This window comes from Colossoma macropomum, unplaced genomic scaffold (genome assembly GCF_904425465.1).
Source record: "Colossoma macropomum unplaced genomic scaffold, Colossoma_macropomum, whole genome shotgun sequence".
NCBI lineage: Eukaryota > Metazoa > Chordata > Actinopteri > Characiformes > Serrasalmidae > Colossoma > Colossoma macropomum.
The window spans coordinates 8,746,410-8,765,641 of record NW_023494801.1 but is presented as its reverse complement, the minus strand read 5'-3'; the positions used below and the strand labels follow the sequence as shown (position 1 = coordinate 8,765,641).

The window sequence follows — 19,232 nt, the reverse complement described above, 5'->3', positions numbered from 1 at the left end:
TTATTTACATTCTACTCAGTGTAAAACACAATATTTACTGCTCTGGTGTCTTTTAATTAGGAAGTTACGCCTGTGTTCATTTATATGAATGTTCTTAGTAGGTAAACCTCTTAGACTGTAAATCTGCAGCTGTGAATGCACTTGTGTGCTTGAATGTGAAGTGGAAATGTACGTATGATAGAATTTAATCTTGTTTGTTTAATAATGTAATATAAATTTTAATGTAACAATGTAACATCTGAAACTCCTTTGCTTCTCTTTCTTTCTGTGTATGTTTGTCATCCTCTATCTCAGGAATGAAGCGTCCATTCAATCCAGTTGATGAAGGCGAGGCTTTGAGTGACGGAACTACACTTGATGGTGCAGAGTTTACAGGACTTGGAGCCCTGCTGCCAGAGGCTCGTCCAAAGCGGGAGCGGAAACATAGATCATATACGCTTTGTGAAGTGTGTAACATTCAGCTCAACTCTGCCGCACAAGCACAGATACACTACAATGGCAAAACTCACCAAAAGAGACTGAAACACTCGAACAGTGGGAGCACAGGTAGGAAAGCTTGTATGCATCGTTAAATCAACTGCTGCTGTGTTCTTGCTGCAACTTCTTCTATGCTGATGCTCAATTAGTAATGGCTAGAGCAGCACTGTGAAATCTCCAGGCCCGGTGCTGAGTTTAGTAACAGATACTGTACTAACTGTTGGTTTTAGTGGGTGTGTTGGTGCTATTTCTGAACCTCATTCAAGGCCATTCTTGTTTGAGGCTTTATATCTGGTGGTGTGGTTTCATGTTTCACTGTGGCTTTCAGTCGTACTAGTTTTAAAGGAACATATGGAATAGTTTGCTATACTGTGTAAACATTGTTAAAGTTTCAAAATGTAGCATTCAATTCACAGTTCATATGCTCCAAATGTGGAAACAAAGCTGCAGAAACAGCCTGTTTTGACATCATCATGGTTGTGATGTCGCAACTATAAATATGTTTACATACAACATCCCATTCACAAACATGGAGAGTGCCTCAAGTTTATATTTTTCATTATCCCTTAGGATTTTAGTCAAAACCGAACAGTGTCTTCTGTACATTTCAGCCCAGGAGGCTTATTTCAAGGCAGCCAATCAGAACAGAGCTCATTTCCATATATTTGTCTTGAAGACACAGTAGAAATGGCCTGTTTAATTCAAAGGGATAAAGAGGTTGGAAAACTGTCATGTTTAAATGAATTTTAAAAATGTCAAAAAATGGAAGAAAAAATACATAATATATAAAAGTAGTTTATATGATATATAAAAGTAGAATATGGGCATTCTTTTTTTTTATCAGGCTTTGCACACTCTGCTATGAAAATAAGTCTCTGGTCTGCAGTTTTGCTCCTCGCTGATTGCAAACTCACAGAAAATGAATCCGTCCTGCTGCTGTATATAAAGGTGAACTGATGAGGGAGTGAGCGAGAGAGGAAATCAAGCAAAGGTAGAACGGCACAGTGGGGAGCGGTCATATGGGTCAGAAGCTGTGGCTCTCGCCTTCAGCTTGTATTTTTGCTTTTAGGAGCTCTAACAGGCCAGTGGTGTCATAATGGCTAAATCCATAAATTGAATTCTAATAAAATGCGTATTTCTCACTTGGAATGATCAATTTTAACTGGGAATGCAAAGTTTTGGCAAATGCATTTGAAAGTTGACTGATCATTAATATGCGATTAATCATTAAGCAGCAATTAAGGATGTGACCTGAGTATCAATTAATTATAAAATGGATAGATCTGGTTTTGAAAATTGATCGAGCCACATTCCCAGCCATTAAAAATACATTATGTGTCCAAAGGTTTATAGACACCTGCTCATCACACAAGGGTATTAATAGAGAATTTGTCATCCCTTTGCTGCAGTAACAGCCTCTACTCTTCTGAAAAGGCTTTACACTAGATTGGAACATTGCTGTGTGGATTTGATTGCATTCGATCACAACAGGATGCTCATCTTGGTTGCTCAGTTTTTGATCACAATTGTTACTCCAGCTCATCCTAAGGGTACTGGATGGAGCTCCCTCACTCCAGACAACTTAATTCCACTGCTCCACAGCCCAGGCTTTATACCCCCTAGCCGACGCTTGGCATTGGACATGGTGAGCTTGGGCCTGTGGGTGACTGGTCCAGAGCGCTCCATTTTAATGCCTTTCTAAGGAGATTATACATGCAGCGTCTATGAAACTGAACACCTGCACCAGCAAAGGGTGTACATTATAGTAGCTGAACTCATTAGAAAGAATGTCTACAAACTGGCTGAAATATACAATGATGGGCTACTGAAAAGTGTACATTCTAAAATTCTAAAGTTATAGTTACCACTCATTACGAGCCCAAGTTAAACCAAACATAAATGCCATGACCAAGGCAGCTTTGGCTCAGTGTACCTCAGTAGCTCTTGCTGTCGCTGTCCACCACGTTCTTGTCTATAATTTTACACACCATGTATGTATAGCTGTCGTTTGTGGATGTTTGCTTTCAGTATGTTGTTTGCTATTGTTCTGTTGAAATATGATCGCAAACATCACTATATTTAGCTGCATGCTTTAGTTTTTATTAGGCCTTACTAGCAGAACCAGTTGCCTATTGTGCCTTAATGAGTACATTTCAAAAATGTTCCTCAATTTGAATGATTAACAGGCCTGTTCAAAACTGTTTGTTGGAAATACATAAGACTACCTTACGTTTAATTTAATCACTGGTCAAACAGTTGTTAATTCAGCGGTCTAAGCTTACTTAATACTTCTTCATTCTTATGTGTGTATTTGTACATACAGTGAAACACTAAAGCATTATAATTAGCAGTATATTCTGTGTAGGATTTTAACTGCATACACTATACAATCCGATACATGCAATACTTACAGTCGCCCATATATTCATTCTTAGGTCTTGACATGAAATGGCTTGAAATGGCTTGGTTACTTTATATTCTGACACAGACACACACAAACACAAATACACACACACACGCAGTGCGCACAGCAGTCAGACCCACTTCAGGTGCAAGCTCTCATACGAATGGACCATAATTACATAGCAACGGAACATGCTCACCACGGAAACGCTCGGCATGGCGACGCCCCCCTGCGAAAGCAGGGTACAGCAGCTCCCACACTGACGGCCTCTTAAAGTGGATGTGTCTCTGTATGTGTGTATGTGTATGTGTATATGTGTGTGTGTGTGTGTGTGTCTGAACACCCCACCATCCACCCAAGGACACAAAAGATCATTGATTAGGCCTTTTGGCTGCTGTAAGACATCATGATTGGAGTTAAATGAAGGTAGGCAGCCCTCCCCATGAGTAAACAGCGGTGCTGGGAGCATTAACAACAGAGGACACACATCATGTAGCACAGTAAGTTGTTCTGTATGCAGACCTGGTCTCTCTTACCTGACTATGTTTGCTTCACCCTGACTCACTGCTTCTCTACGCAGCCTCAGACATTCTAATGCTCATTAAACAATAGACCAGCACGGCCCAGCATTTCTAAATAATCTAAACAACCATCTGCAGCACTTGTATTCAGTCTTACCCCAAATACATTCACTCCCTCACTTCCACATTAGTGGAGACTGAAAGGGTTTTATTAACACTGGTGAGAGAAGGATACTGCACAAGGATACTGCAAAATATTTAAAATTTGGTATTAGATTATTTCTCGCAACTGATTAAATATATATTTGTATGCACATATAAATAGATAAATACATACATAGATGAATTATTGATATGTAAGTGTAACAGTACAATCATGTAGGAGCTGGAATCTTTACTTGTATATTTGATATACAGTATATGACAAAAACACTCATTGGTTAGAACATATAGGCGCTCTTGCTCTCGTTGGAAGCTGGTGATGAAACTGTGTTCACCCTGCATTCAATCTGTGATTTTCATGTACAACTTCATGTGAACTTTGTGTTGAAATTAATGTTATTGAATTATTGAAATTAATAAATTAAGCTTATTGTGTCCACTCATGTGGCTATAACAATTATTTCAATTTGATATTGATAGCGTAACAATACTTTTTTCTAAATGTGACCAAAAAAAAACACAAAAAAAGAAATAATTATTATTATGAAAATAGAAAAATGAGAAAAACGTGTTCACAAAGCACAAGCACATTATTGTAACCACTGTTATAGGTGTGCCGTGTATCCCACCTAAACCAGGGACATTCAACAGTCGAAAAGGGCTGCAATCCTTTAACAATATAACTGGCTAGTGCTCTGTGGAGTTCTTCCCTCCTCTTAGCTGACATCCTGAGCTTTTCTGCTACAGTGAAAGGGGTTGTTTCTCCGCGGGCAGCCGCATTAGCACGGGAAAAAACTGGTTGAACTGGCCGTGGTACTGTCAAAGCCCTCACCTCCAACATACAAAAACGACATGCAAGTTAATAGGGCTCATTTATGAAACCTACAAAACATTAATTATATGAACCTTTCAGATATGTTCATATGGTGGGTGAATTGTAGCCAGCTAGCTAGTCAATATGTGCTAGTTTATGCTAATGTTAGCTGAATCCTAACCAGCTTTCAGTGCTGACAAACGGCGTAGTAACGAGTGTTAGTTTTCTCTGGCAAAGCGAGAAAGGTGCACAGTAATCTGTTAACTTACTTGATGATATTTTATCACTGGAAACACAGGTGTCTGCGTGAGTTTAATATATTTAGCCCAGATTCTTGCATCTCCGGCGGCAACATAGCTAATGCTGTTCCTCATGCAGTCGAAAATTCTGCAGTTTTCTTGACGGAAATTCTATGTGTAATCAGATGTTTCATCAGATTTGACATATTACCCCCTTTAGGAAGCCACTATCTTAAGGCTCTTGTTGCATCTGGAACTGTTCTCAGTAACTTCTTCGAAGTAAAGCCAGACTTTCAACCTCTTCAATATATTTAACTAGCTGTGTGCTCTCTGCCTTTCTGTGCGTCAGGGAGCCAGTCGCGTTTTTTTTTCTTTTCTTTTTTTGCATTGGTAGTAAGGTTAACTCCAGTAATCCCTCATGATTTGCGTTTTATGCGAAATATTGAAAATAATGTTTTTGAGACTTTCCGTTACTCAGATACTGAGTGCATCTCAGTACTGAGATGTTTTGGTCGGTGACTTTCTGATATCGAGTTTCGGTATCCAGCCCTGCACAGGACTTTGTAGGCTGGATATTTCTGGGTTGTAGACTAACAAATTAGACAGGCGAACAGATGGACTATAATCTGTTATTGTAGAGCTACAGTGTACCTATATGGTAATCCATCATATATATATATATATATATATATATATATATATATATATATATATATATATATATATATATGTATGTATGTATGTATACACACACACATGGGAGCAAGAGAGAGATGTATACTGTTTATGATTTAAAATTTTAATGAAATATTCTCTAATGCTAAATCTTGAACATTACAATATCTCGTCATTTTAATGAGATAAGAAGTGATAAAAAAATAAGAGATATGGGAGTGTGTTTCTGTATCTGTTTTACTTTACTTTCATTTGAAGAGGAAAAAGAAGGGCTGCACACTCACGCACCAGCACACACACGGTCTTATCTCTGCTCACCTTCTGTTGATTCCTCCAGGCTTCTGTCCTCAAACTCTCCACTCTATCAGAATCACTACACATGCGCACACACACTCACGCACACGCACACTCACACACACACCAAAATGGCGCTGATAGAATGGAGGTACTGGCTAAAATACAAGCCTGTCACACTTTTGTTATTGTAATTGTATGCCGAGTTCTCTTTTGGTGAATGAGTACGAGTGAAATGTGTGTGTGTCCGTGTGTCTGTCTGTGTGTCTGTCTGTGTGTGTGTCTGTGTGTGTGTGTGTGTGTGTGTGTGTGTGTGTGTGTGTGTGTCTATGTCTGTGTGTACGTATGTCCAGCCCTTAAAGCATCTCCGTTGTGTCGACACTTACTACCGCTGTAGTCTGGTTGGGTGAGTTGACAGTATTAAACTCACCGCACATTCTCTCTCTCTCTCTCTCTCTCTCTCTCTCTGTCTCTCTCTCTCTCTCTGTCATTCTCCCCTTCTTTTTCTTTCTTTCTTTCATTCTTTCTTTCTTTCCTTCTTTCTATCTTTCTTTCTTTCTTTCTATTTCTCACCACACCCTCTCTTTCTCCTTCCCTCTCTCTTTCTCTTTTTACTTTCGTTTTCTCTCTCTCTCTCTCTCCCTCTCTCTCTCTCACAAGACAGATCAGTCCATTGCATCATGGGTATCAGTGGTTGTATGATGACTGAAATGAGCAGTTCTCCGTCAAGCTGCCTTGCAGACACACACACACACACACACACATACACACACACACACACACACACACACACACACACACACACACACACACACACCCTGACCATTTGCACTACATTACAGTACAGAAATTGATGAACACTGTACTTAATATTATTAACCATAATGCAGAAACACACAACTGAAAACATGCCGGTTCTTCTGATATTCATGCTCTGTGTGTGTGTTTGTGTGTGTTGTGTGTTTGTGGCTCATTTTTCATGCATTCTCTCTGGAGTGGCATAATACAGCGTGAGCTATTGGATTAAAAAGAGAGGGAATGCTGTGTATATGTGAGAGAAAGAGAGAGAGAGATTTACTAAAGGCTGAAATTTTCCACATGAGTGTGTCTCCGCAGCTGTGGGTTTTTCTGCTGCTGTTTCTCTATATTTCTTTTTCTCTTCCTGTCTTTCCTTTCATCTTTTATTTCTCTCTCTCTCTCTCTCTATATATATATGTATATATGTTGTATGTGTGTGTGTGTGTGTGTGTGTGTGTGTGTGTATATATATTGTAATGACATTTGTTGTTGGGAGTGGGTTTACAAGAATTATCAGTGCTATATTATGATTAATACCACCTTTGCTAGAGAAATAAAATGGATTTACAGCATTTTGGAATCAAAGCAGCATTTAATGCATTTTGAAACATAATGCTTTATATGTTACTTTTTTATATACACACACAGAAGTGTCCCTGTAACGTCATGTATGTACCAACATGTGAAACCTTCCTTGTCAGATTCTACACATTGTGTTGTTCCTTGAGACACTGTGACGTTCATTGTTATTCATGTATTAATTTATTCGCGAGCGCTCAGCGAATGGGGCTGGAATATGCAGATGAGATAATGTTTGATGATGGGAATTTTCTGGTTGACTGCTCTAGTAGCCGATAAAGAACTGCATGATGACTGGAAGCGAAGGAAAGATAGAGAGAGAGAGAGACTATGAAGTAAACTTAAATGCTCTTTGTATACTTTCAGAATACAAACAAAACATTCCGTGTTCTTCCTGTTCTGTAAGATCATGATATTCCAAGTAAAAGCAGTATTAGAGAAGTGATGTTCTATACATGTTCTAATACCCAGTATACCACAGATGTCTACTCAATAACACAGTACATATTCTGATTCACAATACTGCATATTGTTGCTTTGTCTCAGTACATTTTTTTTCTTTTTTACATAATACTGTTCCTTACATTGCCTTAAAATTTCATGGCAAACGAATTAATAAAAATGGTCCAAAATGACTTAAAATAAAATCTTGTTACAATAACTTCCATTGAAATTTTTTTTTTAAATATTTTTTTCAAATTTTTTGCTTTTCCTGTTAGTTTTTTTTGAGATAGAAGGTTAACAAGCGACAGTATTCAAATTCAAACATTCTACATATTCTAATTCATAATTTTATACATAATCTAATAAAAAAACATGTTGCAAGTTCTATTTAATAATAAACTACATATTCTTAGATGCCAAATATTTTGATTAATAACATTGCAAATTCTGATTCACATGCTACGTATTCTGATCAATAACATCCTACATACTCTAATCAGTATCATACTCTATAGTCTAAATCACAATGTATGTACTACGTATTCTAATGACATTAAATAGTCTAATTAAAATGACACAAGGTATTCTAGGATTTATAGGATGATAAATATATTTAAATCTGTGTACTCTATTCTGATTCACTCTAATTCAGACAAATTCATTCTAATTCATGTAAAGGTCCACTGTAGTTTCTCAAAATGTTCTTATGTCACATACAGTGCGTTTTGAATGTGTGTGTGTGTGTGTGGGTGTGGTATGTGTATCATGACATTTCATTATTTTTTCCATTAAAATATATGTAAAAGATTGTTATGGCTTTGACAACAGACATAAGCTGTGTGTGTTGTTGGGGGGGGGGTGTGCATGTATAAATGCACAGAAAGAAGAGTGTGTTGGTGTGTGAGTGAGTGTGTGTGTGTGTGTGTGTGTGTGTGTGTGTGCGTGTGCATGCATGTGTGTTTTTATAGAATGCTTGCGTTGGTTGGAGTGGGCTTTGCCTTGGGTCATATCTGTAGCGTGTAATTAGGTTTTAATCATCTCCCTCATTCAGGCGAGAGGCAGTACAATCTGGACCTAGACACACACACACTCTCTCACACACACACACACACACACACACACACCCCAGTTTTGACCAAATTGAAATCTTAAAAAAATACTGTCTCTCTTTTTTTCAGTCAAAATACATATTTTCAATTGATTTGATGCTTGGACATTCTCTCACAGTCTCTCTCTCTCTCTCACACACACACACACACACACACACACACACACACACACACACACACACTTGTCCACAGTCTGATATATCCCTAGTGGTGATTTGGGGGAATAGATGTTCTAATCCCTTTATCAGACCAAACAGATGCTGCCCCAGAACAAAGAGAGACCACATCGTCTGTGTGTGAGTGTGAGTGTGTGTGTGTGTGTGCGTGTGTGTGTGTGCGCGTGTGTGTCATTGAGCCCAGGTCACTGGGGTCGTTATACGCCTGATTCACTATACCAATGTTTAAACTGATGTTCATTTCATGTTCTTAAAAATAAGTTTAGAATATTGTTCCCTCTAAGCAAATTATAAAAGTAATGTTCTATACAGAATTGTCCATATATTTTATGACCATTGCTTAAGAAATAAACGAATGCAAATTAATACATTAATTTCTGACCAGATTATGAAAGCATGAAAATGCTCACATGCACATACTTGCAAACCACTGAGCTAATCCTACGACCTGACTTTCTCATGTCCCTGAGAAATGCACACGCGCACACACACACACACACACACACACACACACACACACACACACAAAAACACACACATTCTCTCGGTTTCACATAAAATGTCATTATGGATTACTGACTGGGCCACTGGGGCCAGTGTCCAGGGGTCTCTGACTGCCAGGGGTCTCTGACTACATGAGGTGGTCCAAAAACATGGGACCATCCATTGCAGATGTAAATAGATGAACAAATAGACCTTGAATATGTACGCGTGACTTAATAAATAAAATAAATTAAGAAATGTTCTCTGTTCTCAGTCCCCTCATGTTTTTTTTGTTGCAGTTCATATGGAATATATGATAGAGGTGTTCCATAGTTCAGTTTGACTTGAAAGAAAAAGAGAAGAAATCTTGACTCCACATGATGTAGACAAAATAGGATATTGCAAATTAATAAGTGCTAATAAGTTTCTTTGTTTTGTTTTCAGGTTTTATATATATATATATATATATATATATATATATATATATATATATATATATATATATATATATATATATATATATATATTCATTTCTCAAGATGCACATAAACATGAAATATGAAATATTGTTTAATCCTTACTATTCAGATGAAAAAACTTGGTGGGCCTCCAAAGACATTTATGCCCAGGGGGCTTGCAAGACCATGATCCGTCCCTGAATGTGGTAAAAGCAGCTATCTGGAAAGTCTTTTTGAGGCGTCTGGACAGTCTGACCTGTGCATGTGTGTGTGTGTGCTCCAGACATGTCTCAAAACCTCTCGCCCTTTCTGTTTCCACTCATCATCTTCATCTGTGTGTGTGTGTGTGTGTGTGTGTGTGTGTGTGTGTGTGTGTGTGTGTGTGTGTGTGTGTGTTTTCTAAGGTTGTTCAGTCATATGTGTGTGAGTTTTCACAAATGTGGAAGACTCAAGCATGGATGATGTAAAAGCATGGATGATGTGTGTGTGTGTGTGTGTGTGTGTATGTTGTTGAGACATGGTTAGTCATGCCTGTGTGTGTGTGTGTTGACTGTTGGAAAGGGTAAATAGTTAGTCATGCTTATGTGAGTGTGTGTGTGTGTGTGTGTGCGTGTGCGCGTGTGTGGAAGAGCGTGTGTTTGTGTATTTGTTCTGTCAGATCTGTTCAGGGTTTCATCCCTTCACTGGTCTGATCTCCACTGACAACCGTGTGCAGGAAATGATGCAAAGGAAGAAGCCAAGAGCTGTGTGTGTTGGCTGAAGTGTGTGTGTGTGTGTATGTGTTTGTGTGTGCGTCTGAGTGTGTATGCATGCATTGAGCAAAGGGGCAACAATACAGAATTTATCCAATAGTGCTAAAAATGCTTGGTGTGTGTCAAACAGACTTCATCAGTCTGCCTTAGAGACACATGGTGCACGTTGTATATAATGTAAGGCTTTTTTTCTCCGTATGCCTCAAAAAAAAAAAAAAAGTTTTGTATGTAGGCCTACAAAGGCAATAAAATACATATTTAATTCCTTAAGAAGCTCATGGTGATGCACATTTGTTGTGACAGTAGTCATGGCACTTTAATGTAACAAGACGTTAATCCAAGTAAGTCTGGATCGTTTCTGTTGATCGGTTCAAAATGAAATGCTCATACAGTGTAAAGGGCAGCTGATAATCAGTTTGTGAAAAAAATAGACAATGACAAAAATTTTAATGTTGTTGATATTGATTACAAATCGAATGTAAATGTTATTTGTTATGTAACTACTATGTACTTACTTTTAAATAATACATAGTTATTATGATAATAAATCCAGTCCTCTAAGTGTTAGAGTTATTCCTCCTTTTAGGCCTTACTGCATTTCTCCTCTGGTTTATGGCTTTATTTTACAGGTATTTTCCACTCTCTCCATCCTCATAGGTGCCACAGAATCCAATTCCATTCTTTCCACTCTGCCTTAATTATGCATATAGTATTAGCAACAGCATAGTCTACCTCTCTCTCTCTCTTTTTCTCTTTCTCTCTTTATCTCTTTTTATGCCTCTTTCTGTCCTGTACTCCATGGCATTGTTCAGTTAGTGTTTGTCAGTAGCGTAGGCTGCTATAGCTGGTGGCTGTAAGTCTCTTTGTTGTTGGATTTTTCATGCATCTTCTACAGCCTTGGCTCTTCTCCCTTTCCTCTTGGACTGTTTGTCCACAAAATTGACCCTTTTCTGGAACTTGTAGAAACAGCAGTATGTATGTACAGTAGTATGCACAGACGTATGCAAAGGTTTGTGCACCCCTGGTCAAATTACATGTTTTTTTGATTTTCCAAGTGAAAGTAAGTTAATACATCCTCTACAGCATGGGTGTCAAACTCAATCACTAAAAGGGCCATGATGAAAAAACTCAACAAATCCGTGGGACAGAAAACACCTATGTTTTATTTCATTTTTAGTTAACGTTTTGCTATAAGCTGAACTGACCACTGTTTATTCAAAATATGCAAAAACCTCAACAGTAAAATATAGGCACTTGTAGTAGACCTTAAAATATTATATGAATTCCTTGAAATATTCAAAAATTAATTGTCCCCAGGAGCTCTGTCTTTTAAACCTAACTATTATCTTAAACTAGACTCTGGCATCCTTTTTTTGCTGCATGTTCATTAATACTTGGGCTCAGTTTCTGAGCCGCTGAGCTAACATTAGGTGTAAATAAAGCTAGTGCATTTGGTGATATGCAATGCATGCTGGGGACTGTAGTGCAGTGTATTGTGAAGCCAACCAATATTAATAGAAAATTAAAATGCTTTTGCGGACTGGATAGGATTGTGTTGCATGCCTGATCAGGCCCACAGGTCTTGTGTTTGACACATTAGCTTTGCAGAGAATACACTTCTGTACATTTTAATGCACAAGTCAAGTCAAGTCAAGTCAAGTCAGCTTTATTGTCAATACTACAATATGTACAGGACATACAGAGTATTGAAATTGCGTTACTCTCAGACCCCATGGTGTAGCAATAACATTAAATAGAAAGTAAACAGGAAAAGTGTGAATTTAAATAGACACTAAATAAACACTAAACACTAATCGTAAAAATAAGCACAAATTAATATATATATATATATATATATATATATATATATATATATATATAAAATTTGAATAATAAATATTTATGTATATATATAAATATAGATCTTGAAAATTAACACGAAGTGACATGAGGCACAACAGATTAAGATCTGTGGGTATAAATAGTGCAAATATAAACAGTAGTGCTATTGGAATGAGCTTATGGAGCAGTTAAAGTTAAGCAGTTAACAATCACTGTTTATTTGCTAAATAAATTAACAAGCATAAACTGTGGTCTTTGCAAAAGTCATGGCACATTTTATAATAAATAGAAATAGAGAATAAACAGAAATTGTGGACGAAAATTTGTAGAAAAATATTTAGTGTATTCTCTGGAGAGGATGTGTTAATTTATTTTTACTTAGAAAATCAACAACACATGTAATTTGACCAGGGGTTTTCAAACTTCTGCATGCAAATGCCTGTGTTGGTGCTAAAATAGCCTAAAATGCCTAAACTCACTGCTTTGTTAACGAGTTCAAACTATTAGACAACAAAATAATGAAAAAATAGATTATGAGAGAAGACCTTTTTGCATCTTAAACCTTTGGACAGCATGTTTTCCAAAAATTTTCCACTTGATGGACATCATCTGTGATTCAAGACACAGCCGACCATCGGCTGAAGTCTACTTGGTCCCCGGTTGAGAGAAACTAATTGTATGTTTGGCAAAATTGCAATTTTGGCCTTAGAAAATGACTAATTTCACCTTTTATTAATCACATCATTCAGCACTGTGACTGCTCCATTAGAATCAAGCTTTGCTAGTCCTAATCTAAAGCAGTTAGCTTTGAGGCAGTGATTCTACCACAGTTAAGAGGAGTTCTGAGCTACGACACAGTGACAAGTTACAATATGATTAAATACCTCAGTTGTCAATTAGCAATTGAATTTACTGTCAGTAATCAGTGTTCTGATGAGTCATAGCCTGTACATGCAGAGTGGAACACTGACGGTCTTACTGAAGTGATCACTGTTATTCACAACTAATAATCACAAGCAATTACAGGAAAAATAATCTCAGTTTCGGTTTCTGTCATAATGAAAAAGGGTTCAATTGAACATGCTAAATAATGTTCATTTATTAGGAGAAAGAAACTGAGCTGCAGAAACCCCTGCAGATTTATTCGTGTTTCCTGATTGGCCTATTTGTAATTTACTAGGATTCCAAAAGCATTCTGATGATTCCATGATTATTCACTTTATCTGGGAGTATGTCTAGTCTATGATGAAGGTTTAGCCTTCCTCTATAGTCTGAAATCTAGATTTAAAGACTGTTTAGTCTGGCCCCCTAAGTTTAGAGACGAATCATGACGTTGGCTCTGTAATGTACAGTCATTAAGAGAATCTTGATTGCAAACGATTTTAATCTTGTTGGATTTTGCAGTGTGCATATTACACACTCCTCTATCAATTATATTTATGTGCACATTGATGGTTCTGCCACTTGCTCACCGAACGCTAACGGAAGGTCTTTAATGGGCAGCTGTGGTCAGCAGCATAAACACACGTTCATTAATAGCAGATCAGCAGAATGGAGTGATTTTACCTTCGTAAGCTATTGTTTGTGCCAGACTTCTCCATCATCTCTACTGCCTTCAGGTCGGTGATATGAAAGTAGTACACATGCAGTGGCCTTCGGGGGTTATGTGTCAGGTTTTTATAGCAAGATCCATAGGACACAAGTAACTAATTTAGCAAGTTGTAGTGGCAGTTTAGCAAGAAATATTATAAATATTGTAAATATAATATTAGTAGTGTCAACATTAACACATTAATAATGCATTAACATGATAAATGATTAACTGCCTACATTTTTTCAATGCTATTCAGACATAGTTTGACTCTTAGAACCATCTGTACTTCCACCCTGAAGCCCAGCTGCTCATTGTGACTGCTATGTATTTTGCTCTGACTGACCCTGCAACTGTACTCCTCTTGTTCAAATACAGCTTTTAAATGGCAAGGTCCATTGATGACTGTCTTTATTTTAGTTATTTCCAGCTACTGCAAGAAGAGCTATGAATAAAGCAGCGAGCAACAGACTAACAGAAACAGTAGTAAAGTGGAAAGCCTCAGTTTTCACCTCAAAATGAGAAGTGACGTAACAGTATTAGAGCAAACGGTCAACAGTTGCAGGAATGGGAATATGCAGCTACTGTTACTCTCACTGGACATGGTGATGATAAGACTGTGTTCACCTTATTTTTATGTTCACCCTGCGATTATCATGTTCAGGTTCATGCAAGCCTTGCATTCACAAGATTATATTGTTATTAAATTATTGCAAGTAATTCTGATTAAGTTTACTTTTTTCCCTTTCATATATCTAAATGCACTGCTTTTTACATAGAAACATCTCCCTTAGGGTCAAATTTGAGCAAATAAGCCAAATTCAATTAATCTCAATAAACTATACACAAGAATGTGATTAATCATGATTAATTATTTAATTATTTTAATATATTTAATGGAATATTTTAATAATCTTACAATTAAAAAGTGTAAAGCAGGAAAACTTACAGTGTTGCACATCCTATTTACTGTCCTTGTAGGTAGAAAACAGACTGAGAACATTTTGATATTGTGGAGTAGACTACTTGCACTACTTTTAGGCTGCTAAAATTCTGATAACCAATAAAATCTGTCAATATTTAACAGTAAATGAAGCAAGAAATGAAACTTACTCTAGTTGTTTTAGTGAAACAGTGATTTACTAACTGATATGATTGTCTGCCACCAACCGTAATTGACAGTTAAACTATGATTGCCACTTGTTAATTGTAATATTCAATAACTCAAACAGCAGAACCTCAAAAAGTCTTAAATAGTGGGGCAGAGCTTCCCAGATTTTTTTGTTATTTTTTTCTTGTTGTATATTAGTTTTCTTTGCATAAAGGTTTTTGTGTGTTCTGTGTTTGACAGGCTTAACTGCTCTCCCACTCACTTTGCATATTTTGTCCCTGCCATGGTGCTTAATACCCAAACTTGACTACCAGATGCTACTGGAAGCAAACAACTTTTAGATTTTTCTAAATTTCTGCATAATTATATCATTATGGTCTTAAAGAAGTCGTTCAGAGGTGTTGACAAGAAATGTGCTGTTCTAGAGAAACTTCTGAGTTCTGAAAATACATTGCCTAAAGCCCAAAACATTTATTGATTTGTTTTGAACAGGTTTGCCAAGTAAAACTTTTTTTAATCCATGAATAGTAGAGAGCCACATGCAGAGTATTGTATGGCAGAATAGCACTATTTTACACTATTTTACCATTACCTACTAGGTTTACTGATTGTTTTGGATTAAAATGACTATATTTGCATTATATCCATTGTGGTTCCTGTCACTACCACTGTAAAGAAAACTGGTTTGGCAGGTTACTTTTTAATGAACAATTTCAGATTATAACACTAAATATTATTACAAAGCAATATTACTACAAGTGATATTAGTGTTTTGCTAATACCAGTAAATCTAGGCAACCTTATGGGGATTCATTGTTATACTAAATCCAGCTTCTACCTGAAGAGCTCAAAGAGTCTGAATATTTTCTTCTTGGTTAGTGAAGTTAAGGTTAGAGTTAGATCTAGATGTGGAATAGTAATAGCAGCAATATTTAGCTGCAGTAATACATAGTTCTGCAGAAAGCCCACATAAAGGTAGCAATAAAAGTGTGTCTGTGAGGGGTGTGTGGAGAGAAGATGGAAATGCGTTTTAAACCAAGCCTGAATAGGTGCACTCTCCCTCGGCCCAAATAATGGGCGGCCTAATATTGAATGGCAGAGTTGATTGGCAGGGTTCTTCATTTAACTCCATTTTCACCCAAAAAGGTTCTGCCAAATGGCTGCCAAGGTCATGATGGAGTCTTAAATGCATCCTCTCTGCAGTTAACCGCCACTGTAATAGACTCTTAATGCTACTGCTGGAGCAAATCACCTACATCTCCAACTGTCAATCATCTGTCACACACCTCAGTGCACTCTGGGATACTGGAGGACTGGGGCCTAATTACCTTTGTGGTGGAATATTTAAGGAGGGACTGAATTATGGGTAGTCAGACTTATCGAGAAAGCCGTTAAACTGACATTTTTCTTTTGCTGGGATGGTGTGAAATCATGGCCTGGATTAGGTCTATGTATAGAGAAGACTGCTTATGGTCTAGAGATTAACCTTTTAGAGAAAATTATTTTTATTTTCAGGAAATTTTTAATTATTTGAATTTTTTTTATTAATACATGAATACATGCTCTCCCAATAAAGTGGTTTACTGTTTGTAATGTTAAAGAAGGAACATTATGGTAATAACCTTTAAAGGGCCAGTATCTTGTATATATCTTGCATTTGATCTTTTACCTTGTGAGTTCTACTTTTGATGTTTGTGTGGTTTTATGTACCAAAACTTTACTTATAAGTGACCATTTTCTAGCCTCCCTTCATCCCTTTGAATAAAACAGGCTGTTTTTGTTTAAGACTGTTCCTTTAAGACTGGTCTGAGCTCTGTAAAAAAACATCTGGGCTAAATCACTCTATATAACTTTAGTGTGAGTGGGTGGAGCTAAACTGCAGTAGGTAGTACGTGTATATATGTAAATGTGTTGGATTTTGTGACTTCACAAAAACAGTGAGCTCAAAATGGATTAGATTCTGTGTATTGACTATATAGACTGAGAAGTGAATGGTACATTTTCAAACTTTAACAGTGTTTACATGCTGTTTTAAACTGTTTTATTTTTTACAAAGTGAGGAAAATTAAATTTTCAATGAAGTAGGCACTTTAACAGTAATAACTGAACATGTATGTTTTTCACTGAACATGCCTGAGTGTGCCTGTGGCAGTTTTCACAGCATCCTGTAGCCGTTTCTGTTTAGGCTTGACACTTTGTAACATGGGTTGTGCTTTGGATACCTTCCATGAGCAGATGAATCTGAGGATTGTGAGCACATTAAAAGGGTATTCAAAAAAGAAAGTCAAAGTCAAAACTTGTCTTCCGGTGACGTGAGTGAATTATCCGCTGTTGTCATCATATCTTCATCAGTATAGTGTTGATTTTGCATTTGAAGCCTCAACATCGAACAAGGCCTTTTTTCTGAGCCTGTTTGTGTGGCATTAATACGTAAAGACGTGATCTGAAAAACTCCCACGAAATCTGAGCTGACACCTCTGACTTTTAAATTATGATCATCAGCTGTTAATCTTTTAAATATCTATAATTGATACAAATGGATATACAGCATTTTGGAATGAAATTCTTAATTTCAGAGCTTTACAGGGCGACTTGCAGCGGCACACGGATACCATATTTTTGTTTGTACCGTGATAGTGTTTTCCTTTGACTCAGTAATGCTATTTTTTCTGTGTAATGAAAAAAAACCTTAGTGCAGCTTTAAACTCAAATGAAAGTTTTTGGTTGATAAACTGGCAACATGCAGATACACGCCGCCCATACCCACTTTTTTAATGTGTGTGAATATTTATTTGTTGATGAGTCTTTTGTTACCAGAAATAAACAATTTGTAGTTTGAAAGCTTTTTGGCTGCTTCAGAAGGCTCAGCATCCTATCACACAAAAGCTTTATACTTAATGGGCTTTTTGCTTTAAAAGTGAAGAATGAAAAAATAAAATGCATGAGCTGAGACTGACCAGTGTAGGTCTTTTGCTTTACCTTTTATTTGACGTAGATTACACTTTAACTCAGATGCTATCACTGTGTTTGCATATTCATTTTAGAGTTAGGAAATGTCTCAAAATTAGCAGAAGTGTTGCTGTTATTATTACTATTAATAACATATTAATAACGTACACTGATGTTTCCAGTAATGTAGCAAACACAGTCATAGCATGCGAGTTGAAGTGTAATCTTTGTAGCATACTGTCATCTTCAATTTAGCCATGAAACTGTAAGTAATCTAGTAAAAAAGAACATAATTGCGAATGTCACACTAACTTTACCAGCTGATGCTGTGGTGTCTGTAGTCTCTAGTTTAGTCTGATTGTATGAGAGCTGAGACATGAGCCGAAGCTGTTTTGTCTGTCCAAACCGGGTGCTGTTGTCTGAGGATGTAGGCGGCTTTTATACAGGCATGATGTCTGCCAGCTCCAGCAGCACAAAGTGCACTGCCCCCTGAGCACATTCAACCAGAGCAGCTCAACAGCCCAGTTTCTGCATCAACCTCATCTATGTCAGGTACAATAAATATAGTGTTAATGTAGAATGTCACATCGCCCAATATGTTTAAAAGTTCAGTTATGTTCAGGTGTGGGAATCTTGAACTGGTTTGAATGAATGAAATCAATCAATAAATGGACTTTTTTGTTGTTGTTTTTTAGGCATGATTCACTGAGGAGTCAGGATATAATTAAGGGTTTCACATATACAAACTTTCTCCAGCAGCATTTTCTGATATATACAAAAACCATACACACAGTACCCACCAAACCCCGTTCCCCGACACGCCCGGTACCACTGGAGATAATTCAGTATTTCAGCAAATAGTCTAGTAGAGGTTGCCAAATTCTACCAAACTGACTTATCTTCTTATTTAAATGTATATTTGTTTACAAATGCGGAGTATGCAGTAGCACACCAAGCTAAAGAGTAACTGTAGGAATCTCTTTTTATTTTCCAGGATAAGTGTATCAGTTTTTATCTGCAAAGAAGACAAGAAGTTGGTACCCTCACTAGGGGCCATAACTCAATTAACCATCACTGGGCATAGGCCAAGATCAAAGAGGAATGATGTTGGATTGTTTATTAATTGTGTGATAATCATCCTGCAGTAACTTTTTTCACTCACTGTCATACTGGACCCTGGTGTAGGATTAAAGCTCTTTTCATTTGATGATTTTTTTGATGTTCTCCATCTTCAATACTTACTGTAGCTCTTCAAGTGAATGTGTATGCGTGTGTGTGTGTGTGTGTGTGTGTGTGGTAGTGTTCTGGCAGAAAGATGACACAGCTGTCTCTGCTGTCGTTGCTCATGTGTCAG

The 19,232-nt window shown here is 37.1% G+C and overlaps 1 protein-coding gene across 1 annotated transcript in view; it reads left to right on the top strand.

Moving 5' to 3' along the window:
• znf385c (zinc finger protein 385C) overlaps positions 1-19,232 on the top strand; it is a 140,107-nt gene that overhangs the window by 48,932 nt on the left and 71,943 nt on the right. The window contains exon 2 of the mRNA XM_036590549.1: positions 295-546. Within this exon, the coding sequence (XP_036446442.1) occupies positions 295-546 (252 nt within the window). The remainder of the gene's footprint in view (positions 1-294; positions 547-19,232) is intronic.